The sequence below is a fragment of the Homalodisca vitripennis genome, unplaced genomic scaffold, assembly GCF_021130785.1.
Source record: "Homalodisca vitripennis isolate AUS2020 unplaced genomic scaffold, UT_GWSS_2.1 ScUCBcl_11398;HRSCAF=20645, whole genome shotgun sequence".
In the NCBI taxonomy this organism is placed as follows: domain Eukaryota; kingdom Metazoa; phylum Arthropoda; class Insecta; order Hemiptera; family Cicadellidae; genus Homalodisca; species Homalodisca vitripennis.
In genome coordinates this window covers 1-19,309 of record NW_025787558.1, presented here as the reverse complement: position 1 = coordinate 19,309, position 19,309 = coordinate 1, and the positions used below count along the sequence as shown (strand labels likewise).

General features: G+C 31.7%; 1 protein-coding gene across 9 annotated transcripts in view; it reads right to left on the bottom strand.

The window, feature by feature from the left end:
- Nucleotides 1–17,603, bottom strand: part of LOC124374943 — a 38,684-nt gene extending 21,081 nt beyond the window's left edge. For 6 of the 9 annotated variants that reach the window (XR_006923629.1, XM_046833080.1, XM_046833077.1 and 3 more), the window contains exons 1-4: nucleotides 17,436–17,603; nucleotides 7,209–7,338; nucleotides 5,060–6,042; nucleotides 1,868–2,059 (exon numbers count right to left, since the gene is read on the bottom strand). Coding sequence is in view for 8 of the 9 variants with exons in the window: in XM_046833080.1 (XP_046689036.1) it covers nucleotides 1,868–2,059; nucleotides 5,060–6,042; nucleotides 7,209–7,335 (1,302 nt within the window). In the remaining variant the exon portion in view is untranslated. Of the gene's footprint in view, nucleotides 1–1,867; nucleotides 2,060–5,059; nucleotides 6,043–7,208; nucleotides 7,339–9,886; nucleotides 9,951–17,435 lie in introns of all 9 variants that reach the window. The other 3 variants (XM_046833078.1, XM_046833079.1, XM_046833076.1) reach the window with 2 other exon arrangements.
- Between the last annotated feature and the right edge of the window lie 1,706 nt (nucleotides 17,604–19,309).

Sequence of the window (19,309 nt, the reverse complement as noted above, 5' to 3'; positions counted from 1 at the left end):
GCTGTGAATTTTGTTTTGGCATTCTACACATTTGATATGTAACAAATTGAGACCTTATTCAAGAATAAAGTTTTTTTTCACAATTTACATATTACACATAAACTATATAAAATTTACATGTAAGATGAAACTATTCCTGATCTATACGAAACTTAGAAGACTTAAAAAAAGATCTATACGAAAAGAGTTTTGAAGACTACTATAGAAGAATATTATGTGTATCGTTATAAAAAGGATTAGTTACCCACTGTTTTACCCATGATAAAAGCTCTGAATACCTGTATTACTGTTCAAAATACTAAAAGAGCACCAATGAGGTGATGTTTAGGGTTTCTTTGTAATGGATTTTGTTTCCGAGATTATAGGGTACAAAATAAAAGCTTGTATTCATAACTCAATAAATAAACAAAGTTTACTTGACCTTTGTAAATTTAGTCTGGCACTGTATGACTTACTTAGTAATAAGATAGCTGGCAATTTTTAGTATCTTAAGTAAAAATTGTTGCCCACACTCAAAAAAATTTAACCCAAGTTGTACTACAGTGTGTACAACAAAATTTATGTTGCTTTGGATTCTACTAACACACATAATAATGCAATGAAAGTACAGAGGTTTAATTGTTCTATTGCACATTTCTAGTCTTGTTTTTCTAAATAACCAAAAATTGAGTAAATATTTATGTGATTCAAAATTTTTAACTTCCCCATATTTTATCTTTATGCCGGGTGAAGCAATTTTGGATCTGATAAAGCAGGCTAATTCCAATATCTACTAAACAATGTGACAGTTTTAGATCTATAAATATTTGCATGGAGTGTGTAGTGTTATGTTCGCAAAAATTCTTACTGCTTTTATACTTTTGTTTTTTAAAGCCTTGTATTTCCCATGCAAGGATTCTATAATTTAATAGAGTAGGAAAATTAGTGTGATAAACAGTGAGCTGTGGACAGACTTTTTATATGGTATTGCCAAGCCAACTTGCTGTCTTATTCAACCCCAAGAAACAGTACACAGTTATGTATACCTACTTTTTTGTAATTAAATGTGGTATTTGGAAAGGTATTTAGATTTAAATATTTGAATTCAATTATTTGCGTTATTGATGAATTCATTATAAGACCATTCACTGAAAACCAGGTCTTTAAAAAATCAAGTCCACAACAGACAGCCTTTTGGCCTGCTAAAGCGGAGACTTACGATATGTCAGCTCAGGGCCTGAACTCAATTGTGTTGTAACGGCTTGGAGTGATCAACTAAATGAAGGGTGTAAAAGATTCTGAATTGTAATTTCTGTTCATAAAATCTAATCACTTATTTTTGCAATCTGAAATCAAAGAAATGATATGCTAATACATATTATTTTAGTTTTATCTCCTATATCATATAAATTTACAATTTTGTTCTAATAAATAACTAGTAATTGCCACAGTAATTTGCGTAATTGTAAACTCTACACCTTGACTGTATAAAATTTGTTTAAAAAGGGTATATTTATTTATTTGTCCTTAACTTTATGGCAATATTTTATATATGTCAGATAATGTAATATAATTCTCACAATATGTTTTGTTTTCAATATGCCTAAATGTTGTGAAAACTAAGACTGGATATTTGTTTATTTATTTCAAGACTATGTAACTATGTTACGTGTTATTCACCTTGCAATACATTAACATAAATCTTTCATTCAAATTTTATAAAGAGTATTTTAATTGGCTTTAGTACTTTGTCCCTTATTTTATGAAAACATGATGTTCCAAACAATTAAATTGTAATGAATACTGTACAAAATATTCCTATAAGTTCAGTCTATAGGCATAGCTCTAGCTGACTACCAATTACAAGAACAGAGAACCCAATACTCACAATGTTCCTTGAGTCGATGCTGAGAGCTGTCAGCAGACGACGATTGGCCAGAGACTCTGCCCACTGATGAGAGAGAGCAGGGGTTGACTCCAGGGGGATCAGACGCATCCACACAACATCATCAGGTTTGAGCAGCACTACAGCAGCATCTCCCATCACCTCCGAATCGCTCGGGAATGCCGACACCCAATCCTGATATTAACATTAGGCATACATTTACTATGACCATTTGACAATAAAAAATTTAAAAAAACAGCATTAACCAAAGAAAAAAACAACATTTTGATCTATAATTTAAAATTAAATCTTACAAAAATTTCAAATTATGGATAGAGGAAAATCATTTGTTGTAACTTATAACCAGCCAGCTAGCTTCCTGGACATTTACATACTACTTTAATTTAAAGCTATCTACTTTTTTGTTAATTGATTATATGTTTTAATAAGTACAATTTTTAAACTTATTCCAGCTTTTCAACTATCTCAAGTTTATTTTAAATTGGCTGGATACTAAACAAATCACATAACACCACTTCTACAAAATTTACTGTATTACAATATAAAGACCAATTCAATCTATAAATAACCATAATTATAAGCACCTAGTACTTTAGCTAAAGCAGCCGTACCAAAACAGTCAATGGCATTTGAGAAGGAGTTGCCATATCGCTGCTGTCCACCTGCTGTTCCAACTATGACGTGGCTATATTTATATAATACCTGCCTAATTTACATGTTGTCTGCAAAATAGATTAATTAAATAAATATAATAAAATACGTACATATTTTTACGATAACAGCTGATGGTGTTTGTGTATTGGAGCAGAGTTTGAGACGTATCAGTAATTTCAATACATGTAAAACTGGCAATAGCTTTGGGCATGGGGTGTAGATGGGGGGATGGATTCAAAGAGATCAGCCACCATTATACTATTTTTGTACGGGCCGCTATAGTATTTGTTATTGCTATTTAGTATGTAATATTCTTTTATCCAGAAGAACAACATTTTATTAGTTTCTTGGGCTACTAAATCATTGCATTTTATTTCAACATTCTTTGTTTATTTTTAACTTTAAATTTAGCTAGATGTTTAGTTGTATAATAAATCTTCTATAGTGGAAAATATGTTTCCTTCTAAAAAATTCTTGTGATTTTTAGAACAGAAATATTTGCCTTATTCGTTTGGTTATGTAAACATGTCAAGTTTATGTTAGTCTCTTAAAATTATAAAAGACATTTTTCAAATTTAATAATACATTTTAAATATAAATTTAAAGTTTTATTTGCACATAAGTTCTACTGATTTCAGATTTTCTATGTAGTGATTTTAAAATGTACGACTTTTGCTCTATAAATATCAAACAGTGGTTTCAAAGAAATTTCTTTTTTTATTTACCTGAATATAAGAATAAAAGTAAATCAGAAAGCAAAACAATCACTGACTAGATCATAAAAAATATCACCTGAGGCCAATACTGAACAAAACCTATAAAGTTTAACTTAAAAGCCCTTTTCCCAGTTATCGCTGTAAACTTACTGCCATATTTCATATTGCATAAGTAAGGATCCTCCAAAACAAAGAGATCTACACTGCCATTACACTTGACAAGCAGGGGGTTACACTCTATGAGTCCATAGAACAGCATTGTTCGAGAAAACAACCATCATATGCTGAAATGAAATTCTTCAACAAGCTACCAGATCATCTGAAAGACAACACAGGATCTATAAAGAAAAACCTACAGTGTTGGCTGCAAGACAACGCATACTACACATTTGATGAGTTCTTCTCATGGAATGATGAATCTTAATTAGACCTCTCATTTAATAATAGAATTCACTTGTAAAAACTGTTTGACTCTATAACATTTCTTGATAATATTGTTAATAAAGCATATTGTCTATTGTCAATAACACAAACAAAAATATATTAACATCTATATTTTTGGTTCACACCACATTGAAGTATTCCTCATACAATTAAAATTCTTTAAATATCTCAGCCTTGTTATGGAGAGCCATCTTCAGTTAACATTTATTTACACAAAACTGTTTGTATAGGTGACTTGAAAGGGCCAGAGCTTTATCATGATTGGCTGAAAGTTAACCAACCAACAATCAATATGACCAATAGTCATCAACTTCTTTACTACTTTTCAATAATTTCACGCTATCTTATATGTTAAGGCTAGTTTCTTTTTCAAATATATATAAAGCTTTCCCTATTATCCTTTAATAATTATAGCAGGGAATTTTTGCAAGTAATTTTGTTTTGTTGATTCCTACTGCATGCTGGGTTTAAATTTTGTTCAATTAAATATTTTTATTTTTAAATAAAGTTATTAAAAACAAATTGCAAAAGTTAAGCTTTGGAGGAATTGCCATATTCAGAGCAAACTTAACATGTTATGTTGTGTCATCTTTATTTTTCTCTCCAAAAATAGTGCATTACATTTCATACAAGAGGTAACCAAATTTGTATGACCCACGACTCTTTTAATGTACAGATTAATTTTCAGTGGCGCCCTTCACAAAGCCAATATGAAACTCATCCCAAATATATCAGAATACACTATACACACAGACTATGACATATACATGTTATTGTAATTCATACCACTGTATAAGGTTTTAATTTTTTTATAAATAAAAAATGATTTAGAAACTTTCCTTTTTTGGCGAGACAGCCAATGTACCCTTACTGATGCTAAGAGAGGCTCTGTGGCACACACTTTGGGAACCTCTGCTTTAGTCCTACCATCTGTCACTATGGTTTGGACTTGTTGAATGTAATAATGCTAGTCATTTACAATTATAAAATGTGGCAGTTAGATTTAAACATTAACTCTTTAGGTTTAGGATGGATGCGATTCCAAGTGATAAGGCCTATACAGATTTTGGAAAAGTAAAACAGACAATGAATTTGTCTTTAACAGATCCAATCAATGTCTAACAAACAGATACTTATATAAAATGTCAAAATTTGATAAATTGTCTTAAACCTTGTTATAATAGAATATCACATACTTGGAGGAACACTGTTTCACTTATTGTTGCAATCAGACAACTGATAGAGAAGATAGTAAGCTAGCTGCTTTACAGACTTACCTGAAATTAACAATTAAGTTAAAGAAATAACTTGATCACTGGTCAAGTCTGGAGAGAAATAAAAGACTGAAGAAAACACTAACCTGAAATTCACAGTCTGTCCTTAGATCTGTACTGTCACTAAGTTTAAATGGAATGTGTGAAACACTTTCTAAACTATTGCTGCTTTGTGCACTGACAAACGCACAATCTGATGACGAAAAATCTGCAAAATTTGAAAATTCATCATCACTTTCATCTAGATGTGGAATCTGCAAAGACTTCCCCCCATCTTCGGAATGTTCCAGTTCTGAGATTGGTTTTGAATGTTCACTAATTTTATCACTCTGGTCAGCCTCAGGTAAATCTAAACTGTTGGTAAAGTTCGCCTTGAAATCTGTAAAATCATCAAACTCATCATCTTCGTCCTCAAACTTGACATCATCTGCTTTTGTGGTTTCACTGAGTTCAGTTTCTAATGCAACACTAATCTCACTAATACTTTCTTTTTGTATATCCTGTAAGTCTTCAATTTCTGACTGTTCAGCAAGTGCTGGAAATTCAGGTAAAAAAACTCCACCACAGTCTAAATCTATTTCTTTTGTAGGTTCAACTGGGATTTCGCTGCTTCTTTCAGGATTATCTGCTTCTTCTGGAAACGCCTTAAATTCTGCACTAGTCTGTTCATTTTCAATTTCCTCATTTTTTGGGAGAAATAAGCAATTATTTTCTACTTCTGGCGGTTTTGGGCTTTTTTCTGTCTCCTCGTGTAATTGATTCTCAGCGACATGAGGAGCAGGTGAAGCATGGAACTCAAAATTTCCAAAGTCATCATCAGATTTTGCCAGATCCCCATCACAATCCGAGATGACGTGCCCGTTTGGCAGTGCCGCAACAGCATGGGTTGAAAGCACTACAGGCTTATGGGCCATCCGCTCATCATCACTGTGAGGTGTTGGGGACATACCCTCACTGTCAGGACACAACCCGGAGTCTGTCGCAGAATCCTGGCTGGTGCTGTCCTGCTCACCTCTAGACTTGTTACCAATCTGCTTATCCTCTCCTTTCTCCTTGAATGTGATACATTCTGAAACAATACCCAACTATTAGATTGATTCGCTTAATTCTACATAACCTAGATACCTAAACGAGTATTCATCTTGTAAGATTGAAGGAATTTCATACTACAGTACTCATATATTTTAACTTCATTCTACAGTTATTAACTATAAATTTTACTCATACTGTATAACAACTTTATTATGACACACAGTTAAGTTTCATTAAAACACACATAAACTAACAACTTACATGTTTCTTGTAATTTTTGTTTACATGTAATGTTTTTATTCATAAACTTTCCAAAAAGGATTGAAGGAAATTGGTCAGCAATTAACTTGTTTTTATATTAATCCTATTGTATAAACATTTCATCAAATCTCTAAGTTTTTAATATCCTAAAACATTAATATATACATAGTGGATGATGCACCTGTGCACCACATATCTAATTTGTTGCATGAGGATAATTCATTTGTATATTAAGCTACATAAACTTTCTTCATCAATGTTTTGTTTTATTTCCAAAAATAAAAACAACATATTCTACTTTATACAACATATCCTACATTTTTATTATCAAATTAGAGATCTATCTCTTTTTAAAATAATAGTTGTTTCTGGAAGCTACATTTAGGATTAAATAGAGTGAAAAAATTCAAATATAATTTATATTAGTTTACAATTTTAGGTTTTGTATCTGTGTTTTAGACCAGCAGTAAAGACCTTCAATAAAAAAATTGAAACAAGGCATAAACTCAGATGCTACCAAAATTTTTATAGAAAAATGTACTTAACATGCAATAGAATTATACTACTCTTAATTAATCAGGTCTAAACTCTGTTCAGATTAGCTTTTTTGATAAACCATAATAGTTACTAAAGTGTAGTAAAATATGATTTAAAAATAACAATACATTTATTGGTAGTGTCTCTGAGAATTTAAAAAAGTTTTACTGTGTTACTAAAAAGATTTTGTTACAAAGAAATATTAATGGTTCTGTTACAATTTATTGTTCGTGCAAAGTAAGACAGAAAGATTTGAACAATTCTGGAGTTGTTCGTAAATTTCTACTCAAATCTTTGTAATTGTGTGTGATTTTTTCTTGTCGACATTTCCTGACAAACAATTTCAGTTGGTTAAAAAATGTACTTTTTGCTAATATAAAATTTACTGCAGCAAAACAAACTGACCATTATAATCAATTTCCTCAGCGGTATTGTACATTCCAAACTCATCATCATCTTCTTCTTCATCATCATCGAAGGCACACAAAGGGGGAGGGGAGGAGGAGACTAGTGGAGGAATGCTGCCAGCCATAACCTGCAAACACGGTCAGTAAACATCTTTCAATAACACACTTTAAAGGTATTCACAAATGTGTAATTCCTTTTTTGCAATTAAGATCTAAAATTCTCACGCATTGTGAAGAACAAACTGGTCTCTTTCTAAAGATTTATAAAATGTCTGAATCACAAGTTATTTTTATATCTTACTGTTAAAATACTATATATTGCATATATTGAATGACTGTATGTTTGTATATATAGTGCAGTCTATTCAGTGGTGTCTCTACCACTGTACCAATGTTCAAGGGGTGGGTGGGGAAGGCAATCTGCAGAGCTATATCAGATTAACCTATAGGAAAAAATTATAAAGATGTTCTTCAACATAGAAATATCTCAGCTCTCGGTCAATGCAACCTTTCATTATACCTACAGCACTCAGTTATTTTTGGACTCTCCCCATTAAAAATATTTTATTTTACTTCCCACCATTTGTATAAACTTCACCATATTATGTTGTGTTAACAAGCCTCCATTTTTATCCCCACATTCAAAACTGTGTCTTGTGCAGGTCTTTGAAAGTGGATACCCAGCTGAAGATAGTGATATGCAGTTGCACATCTAAATGGACAGACATTCTATTTATGTGTGGACATGTGTTTCAAGATATCTCAATCCAATATCCAAGACGTCCTTTTGCCCTGTTAGTGTTGCACATGAACTGAAATTTAAGGTCTATTTAGCCTATCTGAAGAAAATGGGATACCTAGTACGAGTTTTTTTTTTTTATTGGATATTAATTTTGTTATATTTGTGACTTGAACATAAACTGGACTATGTAATATTGCATATGATGCACAGGCCTGCACAGAATCTGATGTGGCTGACATCACCCATTAAGACATTCCTATAAATAAAATGTTCTGTTATTCCCTAAATTACTCTTTGTCACAGAATGTTTACAAGGTTGTTTACAAAATACTCAGCCAATTATATGACTGCCAAACAGCAACATCTGCTAACATATGACTCCAAAAGCTAAGGTCTCATCACATAAATACTAATTAATAATATCGCCTAAATAACTTCTTTTTTTATAAAAGGTATACGCACCATTGCTTTGTTAAGTTTCATGATACATTCCGAAATAGGCTTGTAGGTCTATAGGTAATTTTGTTCTCAAGTTATCGATTTATTTCATAGGGGAAATTTCCTATATCAATTTTAAAACTTAGGTAGTGTGCATATACAAGACAAATTGGCTCCTATTCATTTAACTCTAATAGACTGTGTTCTGGAAATTGTGGCACTGGCACATAATTGAGCGTAGGTACGTTCTAAAGGTAAGACACTAAACAGAATTTGTGTGTGTGTGTGTGTGTTTATTCAAATATGTTATAAGTTTTTATTATTACACCACAGCCATCACAAAGATCTCAAATGAACAATATAATATATAACCGCTGAATAGTAATTCCCCGACTAAATTTCTAGTAGCCTACAATCAATCATTCCTATTCAATACATCATTAAAGCATAATCAGACCCAGTGCTAGTGCTCTGAACAGACTTAGATACGCCTTCAGAAGCAATATGATAAATCGTTTTTACTGTTATAGTGTAAATGTTATACTGAATACAAAAATTAGACTTTATGGACTGTTATTGTAATATTTTCTCATCCTGTTAGGGAAAAGAAAAAACAGTTTGTTTCTTTGTTATGCATTCTTTCTAATATTTATTTGCATTAGTCTTGTATTGAACTTTTTATCCCTGACAATTATTTTAACTGGATGACTCACATCAACTGACAGAACAAGACTTCTGATTAAAAAATCAATTTTTAACTCTTCACTGATGTACGGTATGGTTTACTAATTTTTACATGTAGTTCTGAACTATAATAACGTAGCACAATATTTATTTAAAATTATGTAACAATAATAAATACAATTATGCATACGAGCCAATAAGGAATCATTATTTAACGCTATTCTTACTTATTGCTTTAATTAGCATAAAACAAAACAGACAGGTTTTATTACTTGTGAACGGTTGTAGGAAGCAAGTGGAACTCTCTTTACTTTTTTTATTAGAATTTAAGTTACTAGACTCTAAGGCTGATTTGGCAATCAGAGGTTAAGCTCCAGGATTATAATAGGGTTTAATTGGTTTCAAACACAGGACTTGAACAAATTAGTTTAACAGTCAGGGTGTTACAAAACTCTATGGTTTAACTTAACTCAAGAGGTTGCAGCATTATCTAAGCTGTAGAGTTTAACATTTCGCTTCGCAAGTCAGGGGTTTACAGAGTTGTAACTTTTGTTACTACTGCACAGGTTTGGCAGTCATGGATCTATGAAACTCTCAGGGTTTCAGCTTAAATCTAGGACATTTACCTGTTTTGGGTGGTTTTTTAATCTCTGGCCAGAGCAGGGTTTAAATTAAACTCTGAAGTTTAGCATAGTTATTAGTTACATTCTGGTAGTGTTAGTTACAAAAATAACATGGATTATCTAGAGTGTATATGGGTTTTGATTTCTCTCATATGCAAAACAATAACATTAAAAATCCTTTTAACTCACTTTATGGAGAAAGATTTTTTTTTAACCACGGATTCTCAAAAGAAGTCACCAGAGAACTTGTCACCTGAGAAAATGCAATAAACCATAAAAAACAGTCTTCAACATTAGTTCCTTATAAACTTACCAGTGCATGTTTTAGGTCAATTTTGTATATCTAAACAAGTTGCAAATTGTGAAAAAAGTTGAGGTTATAAATATCTTGGCTAAAATCATTACCCAGCTTATTATGTCATTTTGTTTCAGTATGACAACCGTTTAGCCTCATCTAACCACAGTTATACTGTAATTCCAAACTGCCCTCCTGCCTGACAGACACAGATCTTAACTCAGTAACAAATTCTGTCTTTAGCATTGACACTCCAAAACAAAATGACAGCTGATCTTATTCAGATGCTGCATAAAGAAGGAACCTGAAAGGACCTATGTTTTGGCAAAACATCATTTCTCTAGGTTCAAAATTAAGGTAAATTATATCAGTATTTTTATATTAACTCTATACAACCATTCTATACTTTTATATAAAATGTGTTCTAACTTTTTTCCTGTAATATTTTTTATCTTGGACTGCCAGACTAGAGTTGAAACAAAACTAAAATATAATTTTTTTATATTTTATATTATTCCGATACAAACATGATGTAAAAATATATAAGATGTATTCCAATGTATCTTAAACCTTGAAATATTATCAAATAATATATTTTAATAGGCTACATATTATTATTAATATTAATCATAGTTTCTATTATTTATTATTTTTCTTGCTTTTTTAATAAATAAGAACAAAAGAAGAAATGTTATATAAGCAGACATTTCTTAAGATGTCTACGGCGTAGGCTATTGTACATTTATGTTTTATATTGAAAATTGTACTGCTTTGAATCCAAACTTATTAAAAAACTATATATATTGTTTCTCAGGGAAAAATAGCAAACTCCAATTTTCGTTCAAAATATAATTAATTAGAACTAGATGTGCAATACAAAAAAAATTACACTCAATTTTGCTTAACATAAGGCCCTCCTTATCATTAACACTGAGAAATGTGTACATGATGCACGATATATGACTAATTCTACTTTTTAAATATCATGGGGCCCTATTGTATTACATAACCTGTACTTTCACTAAGAAAGCTAGGAACTTCAACTTTGGAGTTCCTCTACAATGGACTAAAACAGGTCAAGTGTTACTGAAATCGTGGGAACAATCAATCAAATACATGGAATGCTGCATAGACATTGCAGACTAAGCTGCAGGTATGTCCTACTAAGTAATTCAAATAAATAAAAACTACAGAAAATTAAGAAATGGTTATCAAACAAAACAGTAAAAAAATGATAATATGATTGGTAATATGTTTAACTTTAAAAGGTAACCACATGTTAGGGTATTTCTTGTAAAAAATAAGGATACCAAATTTATAAGATGTGGTCAAGAAATAAAGTTATTATACATACGAAAACTTCTAATTAGTGTTTCATTTACATTAATTTTTCAGACCAGAGGATCTGATCATGAATGCACTTTATATACATTAATTTAGAATTAGTATCAATTTAGAACACATATTAAATAAGGCTGTTTGTCAAAATTTATTATGGCTAAGAAAGACCTAAAGTAGTTGGAATCATTTCGGAAAAACATGACTGTAACACTTTTAAAGAAGAGTTTAAAGTAAAATATTCAATAATGGTTTTCTTTCTAGATATTAAAATATAGGCCTACCTTTCCGTTATTTACAACGTCATATAAGTAACATACCTCAGTATAAAAAGGTTTAAAAGTGATAAAGCGATGGTAGGCTATACAATTATCAGAATACAGTTAAGATCCAAGATATGTTTTAAGCTTTAATTATATTTCCATTTCCATTCCACATACAATATAATAATATGATAGGCTATACATGACATTATTACAGTGTTCAACTATCAATTAGAAAGCAGTCTGAGTTCAATAGTCCATTTACCAGGCAGGATACAATATGCGGAACCTGATTTTTATATTGCTTAGTACTGGGTGGCACAAAAAAATTATAATTTATGAAATAAGTATATTATTACATAGTATAAATAAGTATATTTTTTATTTATTTATATTTACAGAATCTACATTTAACCCAATCATTCAAATTAAATTTTTATAACTTAAAGAAAATAACTTCTGGAAGATGGTGTCTTTCTTCATTTATACACATCAGAAGCCTTGTTTTTAATTCTTCATAATATTCAGTACAGTTTCTCTTTCAGTTGCTGCTATTTCTCTACAGATAGTGTTCTTTGGATCACATAGTGATCTAGGTTTGTCAGCATACACTTTTGACTTTAGGAAACCCTAAAAAAAAAGACAGACTGACAGATGAGGTAACTGACCTGGCCATAGGATGTTACTGAAGAGTGTGATGATATGATTAGGGAACATTTGTTTTACAAAGTTCATTGCGTTGCTTGAAGTGAGGGATGTGGTGCCATCCTGCTGAAACCACATTTGATTCATATTGAACCTCAAACTTTCAAAGTTGTGCTCTTAAAAGATGCAGAACATGTTAACATAGCGCACTGAGTTAACATATCATGACTGTAGCACCGTTCATTTCAAAGAATTACGGAACAACAATTTCCAATTTGGATAATCTGCAACAAAACTGAGACCTCGACACTGTGAAGAGGTTTTATATGGAATTGTTTAGGATTTTCCATTGCCCAGTTCCTACAGTTCTGCTTGTTGACGTACCGGGCCAAATGAAAATGAACCTCATCTGTATCATGAGCACATCTTGTGAGAGCAACACACCTAGCATTATTTTACAAATCCAATTTCAGTGCTTACAGTCTGTTCATAAGGCTTCTAAGTGACCATTATTTTAGACTGGTGTAATTTCAACTCATGTAAAAAGCGCTTTGACGAGTGGCAGCTAAGACCTAACATTGCAGTGTGCCGCCTAGTGGACGAATATGGACACTAGAGCAATTATGTTCCAAAATTCTTGATGTTACATAGAGTTAGGCCGACCGCTGAATGGGGAAAGCATGTAGATTTTACATTCATTACCATTGCAGCGTGCCGCCTAGTGGATGAATGTGGACACTGAAGCAATGATGCTCCAAAATTCTTGATGTTACATAGAGTTAGGCCTACCGCTGAATGAGGAAAGCATGTAGATTTTACATTAATTTCCATACAGATCTTGTTGTGTTAAATGCAGTAACCAACATTGTATTGATCTGGAATCAGGGATCCATCAAGTGGTACATTAAAACGTTGCCAAAACACCTGTTGCACAGTAACTAAAGATTCATTATTTCTAAAAAAAATCTGAACAGGAATACATGATATTCAATTATCTATTGCATCAACTCTGAGCAAACTGGGTGTTATGGGAGACTACTGTACCTAACAACTGGCGACATCACTGACACACTCTCCTCACCACTACTAGAAAATTCAAATCCAACCATTCTTTTTGTGCTACCCAGTATAATCATTGATATGTAATATATTAAATAACAGACCTATTAATAAATATCTATCAATAACAACATAGATTGTTACTATTATTATTACAATTACATGAACTTATAAAAACTATTTAACAAAACGTAACAACGAACACAAGAATAAGTTAAATACAATATTTGTTGTGAAGGCTTTCAAGTCTTCTAAAATTAGAAGCTCTCTCCCATGCAGCAAATATGCAACCACATTCAAAAAATGGTTGTAATTAACCAGTCCAGACAACTGTTGTGATTTTTAGCAGTCCAATGAATTGAAGCAACGAAAACAATTTTATCATATTTTAATTTCATCAGTTTTCTAAAGTTAACTCTATTATTCTTTTAGACAAAAATCACTTTTCAACTGATATTTTATTTCCATTTTGAAATTGTGCATACCTATAAGGCTGCAATATAATAAGCAGCCACCAACACAATCGAATCATGAGTATCGATTTTAAATATCTATACTATTGAATACAACATTTGACCTATAGATATTCATAATAATCATTGCCAGCTGTTTTTATTTTGTTCATGGTAGGCTATTGACATTGGCAAGAACAATGGCGATTGAAATGCAATAGGCTAGACTTTAATAAGCGGCCTACACTCGTCATTCGATTGTTTTGATCGAACGCTTCGATTCTTGGCAGCCTACACCCATCATTTGATTGTTTTGATCGAACTAACATATGTTTTTAACGTGATTATTATAACTATTCAATAAAATTTTAACATATATTTTAAACTTAATAATTAATAACGTTTAATGAAAACTATAAAAAATATCAGTACCTTTCTAAGAATTTGAACAATGTGAAAATGGCATTTAATATGAGGAAATTGTGTGAGATATCATTACAAAGTGATGATATTTGTTTTAAGCGGCTGCAGGATGTGGGTTTGGCTCCTAGAAACCTATTTTGTGATATCTGCAATAGTGAGATGAAGACTCGTGTCAGAGGTGCGAACATGATGGTGTTTAAATGCCAAAAAAGAGAGGTGAAAATGCTCATACTGTTAAGAAAAACGCTTTTGCCAACACCTTCTTTGAAGGTTCTATGTTTGGCATGAGAAATATAGTTACTCTGATGTACTATTTCTCTAGGAACCAGAAACATTATGACTTTTTGATGTTGGAATGCAGTGACGAAAAATATATAATGTGTCGAGCAAAACTATTTTTGACTGGCTTTTTTTGCAGGGAAGTATGTTTTATTTGGCTCGATGACAAGTTTGATAGGGAGGACAAGTTGAGTGGCCCTGAGGTTGTAGTAGAAGTTGATGAGTGCAAAATAGGCAAAAGAAAGTACAACCGGGGGAGATTAGTTGAAGGAATTTGGGTGTTAGGATTATAGAAACTGTACCTGAAGGGAATAGAAGAGGGCATCGATACAGACTCGAGATCTGTCCTGAAAACAAGAGAAACGCGGAAACTCTGATACCTTTGATATTAAAGCATGTGAAACCAAAAACCATAATAGTCACAGACTTGTGGAAGACTTACTTTCACTTAACTGATCATGGATTTGTACATTTTACCATAAACCATTCTGAAAACTTCATTGATTCTTCATTCACTTCATTCACAAATACCCAAACTATTGAAAGTTCTTGGCGAGCAGTAAAAAGAAGTCTAAGAAGTGGAATACCGGCAGACTGTCTGGCGGACCATTTCTGTGAATTTTTTACCGCAGGGAAGTACGTCTGTCCGGGGGAGAATCCTTTCATTCATTTTATACAAGCCGTTGCTTACTACTCTTATCTGGGAAAATAAATACTGTATTGTAAAGTTTATCTAACATGTTTTGTTTTATTTTATGTTATTTTTTATTTAAAGGTCGTATTTGTTATGTTACTTATGTAATATGTTTTATGGTATTGTTACATTTACAAGTCGTATTATTTTTTTGGTTAATGAATTATAATTCTTGTTGCTTATCCAGGCAAGAAAATACTGTAAAGATTATCTGGTACTTTGGGATTATACCGACCACACCAGTATGAAGAACACAAAAATATAAATTTATAGAAACAAACATGATATAACGAAAAAACAACGGTTTAATTAATAAATTACAAGCATTTCCAGGTATTATTATCACTGTTATCTTATCTTTCTCGATAATCCCGATTAGGGCAGGGCGCGGCATCATATGATTTGTACGGTACATAATTGCCTTTCCATTACAATTCAATTTATATTTCTGATCAGCCCCTCTAGAATTTGATATTTTACTGATAGGTACTATCTCGAGGGATGTTTTTCTTTCGTCGACATCAGCGTGGGCTTGGGCATTACGGTGCTGCCCAAGCCCGCGCTGATGCCCGGAGGCACTCGCATTTTGGGTGGCGGAGTGTGATCAAGAATAAAACCAAGTTTTGAGTGTTTTTTTAATAAAGAGTTTAGTTTTAGTTTGGTAATGTTTGTTTTTTTAACATTTTTGTGTTTGGAGAAATGTAGAGGTAAAACACGGAAGTACAACAAAGCGACGCACCAACTGAACGGGCGGCGAGACTCTGCAATCACGTATTACTTTTGACCTCTGTCTGAGGGTGGGGAGGGGTTTGCGATAAGACAATTCCTATTTTATATTGACGAAATATTGTTTCTACGCTAATCTAGTAATCAGTAGAAGCTAAATGTCAAATAACGATTCATGTCTGGGTGTGGTCGGTATAATCCCAAAGTACCGATTATCTAATATGTTTTAACAAGTTTGTGTTGTTATGTTTTGCGTTATTGTTTAAAACAGTTTTATGTTAATGTTACATTTAGTTTATTAAAAGTCGTACTATTCTTGTGGCTAATGAATTATAATTCTTCTTGCTTGCAATTAACAATTTTAACAAAATTCAGTTATATAATATCGAAGTTAAAATATATCAAAACGTTCTATCAAAACAATCGAATGACGAGTGTAGACCGCTTATTAAAGTCTACCCTGCAATTATTGTACCAAAATGTATTTTTAAAACATTGAACAATATTTTAAATGGTTATATGATAATGATCGTGCGCCTTTTAAATCCAAAGTATCCTGTTTGTAGTGAGTAAATGAAACCTAGAGTTAAAGATGGAAATCATAGTGTTTTGCTGCAAGAAAAGTCAGAACCAACACGACGTTGCAAAAAACAACTTGAGTAAACTTTGTTAACATTCTTAATTTGGTATTAAGAATATACAGAAAACCTATTCTATTTTAGTTGACATCAAACAAACTAGGACTTTTTAATTAATGAATACAGTTTTTATGGCATCTGTGCCAACAGAAACACCTTTTCAGATTGGCTAAAGTAATCGTAAGTACTACACTGCTCAGAGTTGTTTTGTTATTAAAAAATGGCGGCAAGAACTATGACAAACATGTGTTCCTTGTTTTTCATGGAATCAGACACATTGATATTTCTGATATATATATTCTTTGTTATAAAATCTGAGTCTGCATAAAATCATTTTTAATTCATAGGCTAAGTTACAATTGGTATTGGTTAGAAATAGTTAATTTTAGTTTAATAGTTATTTCATTTAGGATATATATTTTTGTGAATTCAACTGCTAAATCAAAAAGTATAAAACCAATCCATATGGATTTGCAACAATTCTTAAAAATTCACATTAATACAAAAGTATCTAGGTGTAAATAAGAAGTATAGGCTACCTCTGTTAAGCGGACATTAGATTAGAACTAAACACATAAAAACAGAATACTAGAAAGTGTTATGATCTAAAATGTACAAGTCCTACTTACAAAACCAGAATACAAACACACCAAGCCTAGCCTATCTCTGATAAATTTGTACACTCTAAATGTTAAATAAAAAAAATTATAGAACAGCCTTGAAAATCCTGGTGAATATTTTAATAGAATATTAAAGAGAGCTGTTCAGTGAAATAAGTACTCTACATTATTTTTTGCTATCCAAATACCATTCAATTCCTCATTTTGTAACACATGAATTGAGGAAACTATAAAACATAACATATTCCAATGAAGTAAATTGTAGTATATCAAGTAAATTAGTTTCAAAGAAAAATAATAACTTACATTTGAGAAAATATTAATTTGACATGAAATATTAACTTTTTAAATTACACATAGCACACTAAAATATACTTTGAATATAATACTGATAATTAACAACACATTTTGATCTTTCTTTAGTATTAGCAGAATTAAAGCAGAAGCAGACTAGATAACTAGTGTCATCAACAGCTGAAAGATGACATGGACTGAAAAAATAAGTACAGTAGTGTTTGTTGGTTTTGGAACGGCGGCTGAGCCATTAATCCATATTACTATTTCATATATAAAAACATAACAATACAATAGTTGCAAATCTGTTGAGTAAAATTTTTTTGCAATTTACAAGATTCAATCCGCTCAACCGCATTCTTAATAGGTACATTTTAATTATAATTGAGACTACGCTTTGTGCCTCAAGTATACCATACAAAAATCAAATCAAATCAAAATGCTTTATTGCCACAACACATTATACAGAAATGTATGACATCGTCACAATTACAATACATTGCAAAGCTTTTTACTTAAGTAAGATATTCATGTACATTAATTCAGACTATTTTAAGGGCTTACAGTGATCAATGAATTCATTTACAGAGTAAATACTAATATCTAATAAAAAGGATTTAATCTCTCTTTTAAACATGAAACAGATAAACTTTTCAAGCGCTCAGGTAGTAAATTAAACAACACCTTGATTCCTATTTCAAAAGGGCTATTGATTGTTCTTTGGAAATTACATTGACTAATTCTGAAATGGCTATTGTATCTTGTGTTATGCTCATGAACATGACTATTTGTAAGCGCGCGTTAGATCTATGGGAAGACATTTTTACATACCATTAAACGATACTGCGCAGTTATGAAAATAAAAGAATGGTACAGTAAGTATTCTTATAATTGTTCGTAAATAGATAAGGTTTTTCACAATCGTGTTTTCCCACACGTATACTCAACGTTTCCCATAATATATACCTTTATTGCCCCTCTCCCCCTTTTTTGTTTTTAAATATTTCAATAACTTGTTGGCGTGAACCTATCATCTTCGCCCTTACACAGACTGTAGCATAAAGACATAATGTGGCTCTGTATATTGAGGTTTAAAAACTAAGTACTTAATTTGAATATAATACTTACTTGTATGATTCTACAAATCAAAGTATTTTAACTCCTCTCTAAGATGCAAATAAAAATACCTTGTAGAAAGAATGATAAAATACGTTTACATACTACAAAAAATATCAACACTGTAGCTATTTCCATTTTAACATTGAGAATTCTGGGATCAATTTTATAAACACTTACCTAGAAAGACAATTTTTACATTTCTGCACAGTTTTGACAGTTACTTTAAACCTACTCTAAAAAATGTTCATGAATTTTGTAGGTTTTATCATCTATTCAAACAAAGTATGTTAGCCTGAAGTTTCCAATCTTCAATGACTAAAATTACATTCATCGGTAAAGACTATTTGACTAGATTATGGTTTACAACGAAGAGATCTGAAGGGCCAAATCATCGGCGGCGTTACATAAAAGTAGTTACAAGAGCATTGTTATATAATTGCAGCGGAGATAGGTCATTAACATAGATTATAATAACATTGGTGGGCCCTAGAATTTGAAACCTTGCGGGCTACACCTCGTCATCACAGGTAGATAAGAAGGAAAATCTTGCCCATTACAATACACAGTTTGAAGCCTTTCAGATAAAATAGGATTAAATATAAAAAGAACATAAGTTTTAGACTGCTCTGTACATCAAAACCTTTAATATTCTAGTCTTAATCTACCAAGTACCACCAAAACAATGTGATAATAGTGGTCAAAAACCTTTACACATATCGTAAAATCTGCCTAAGACATTATTTTCTATCAATCTAGACTATAAATAC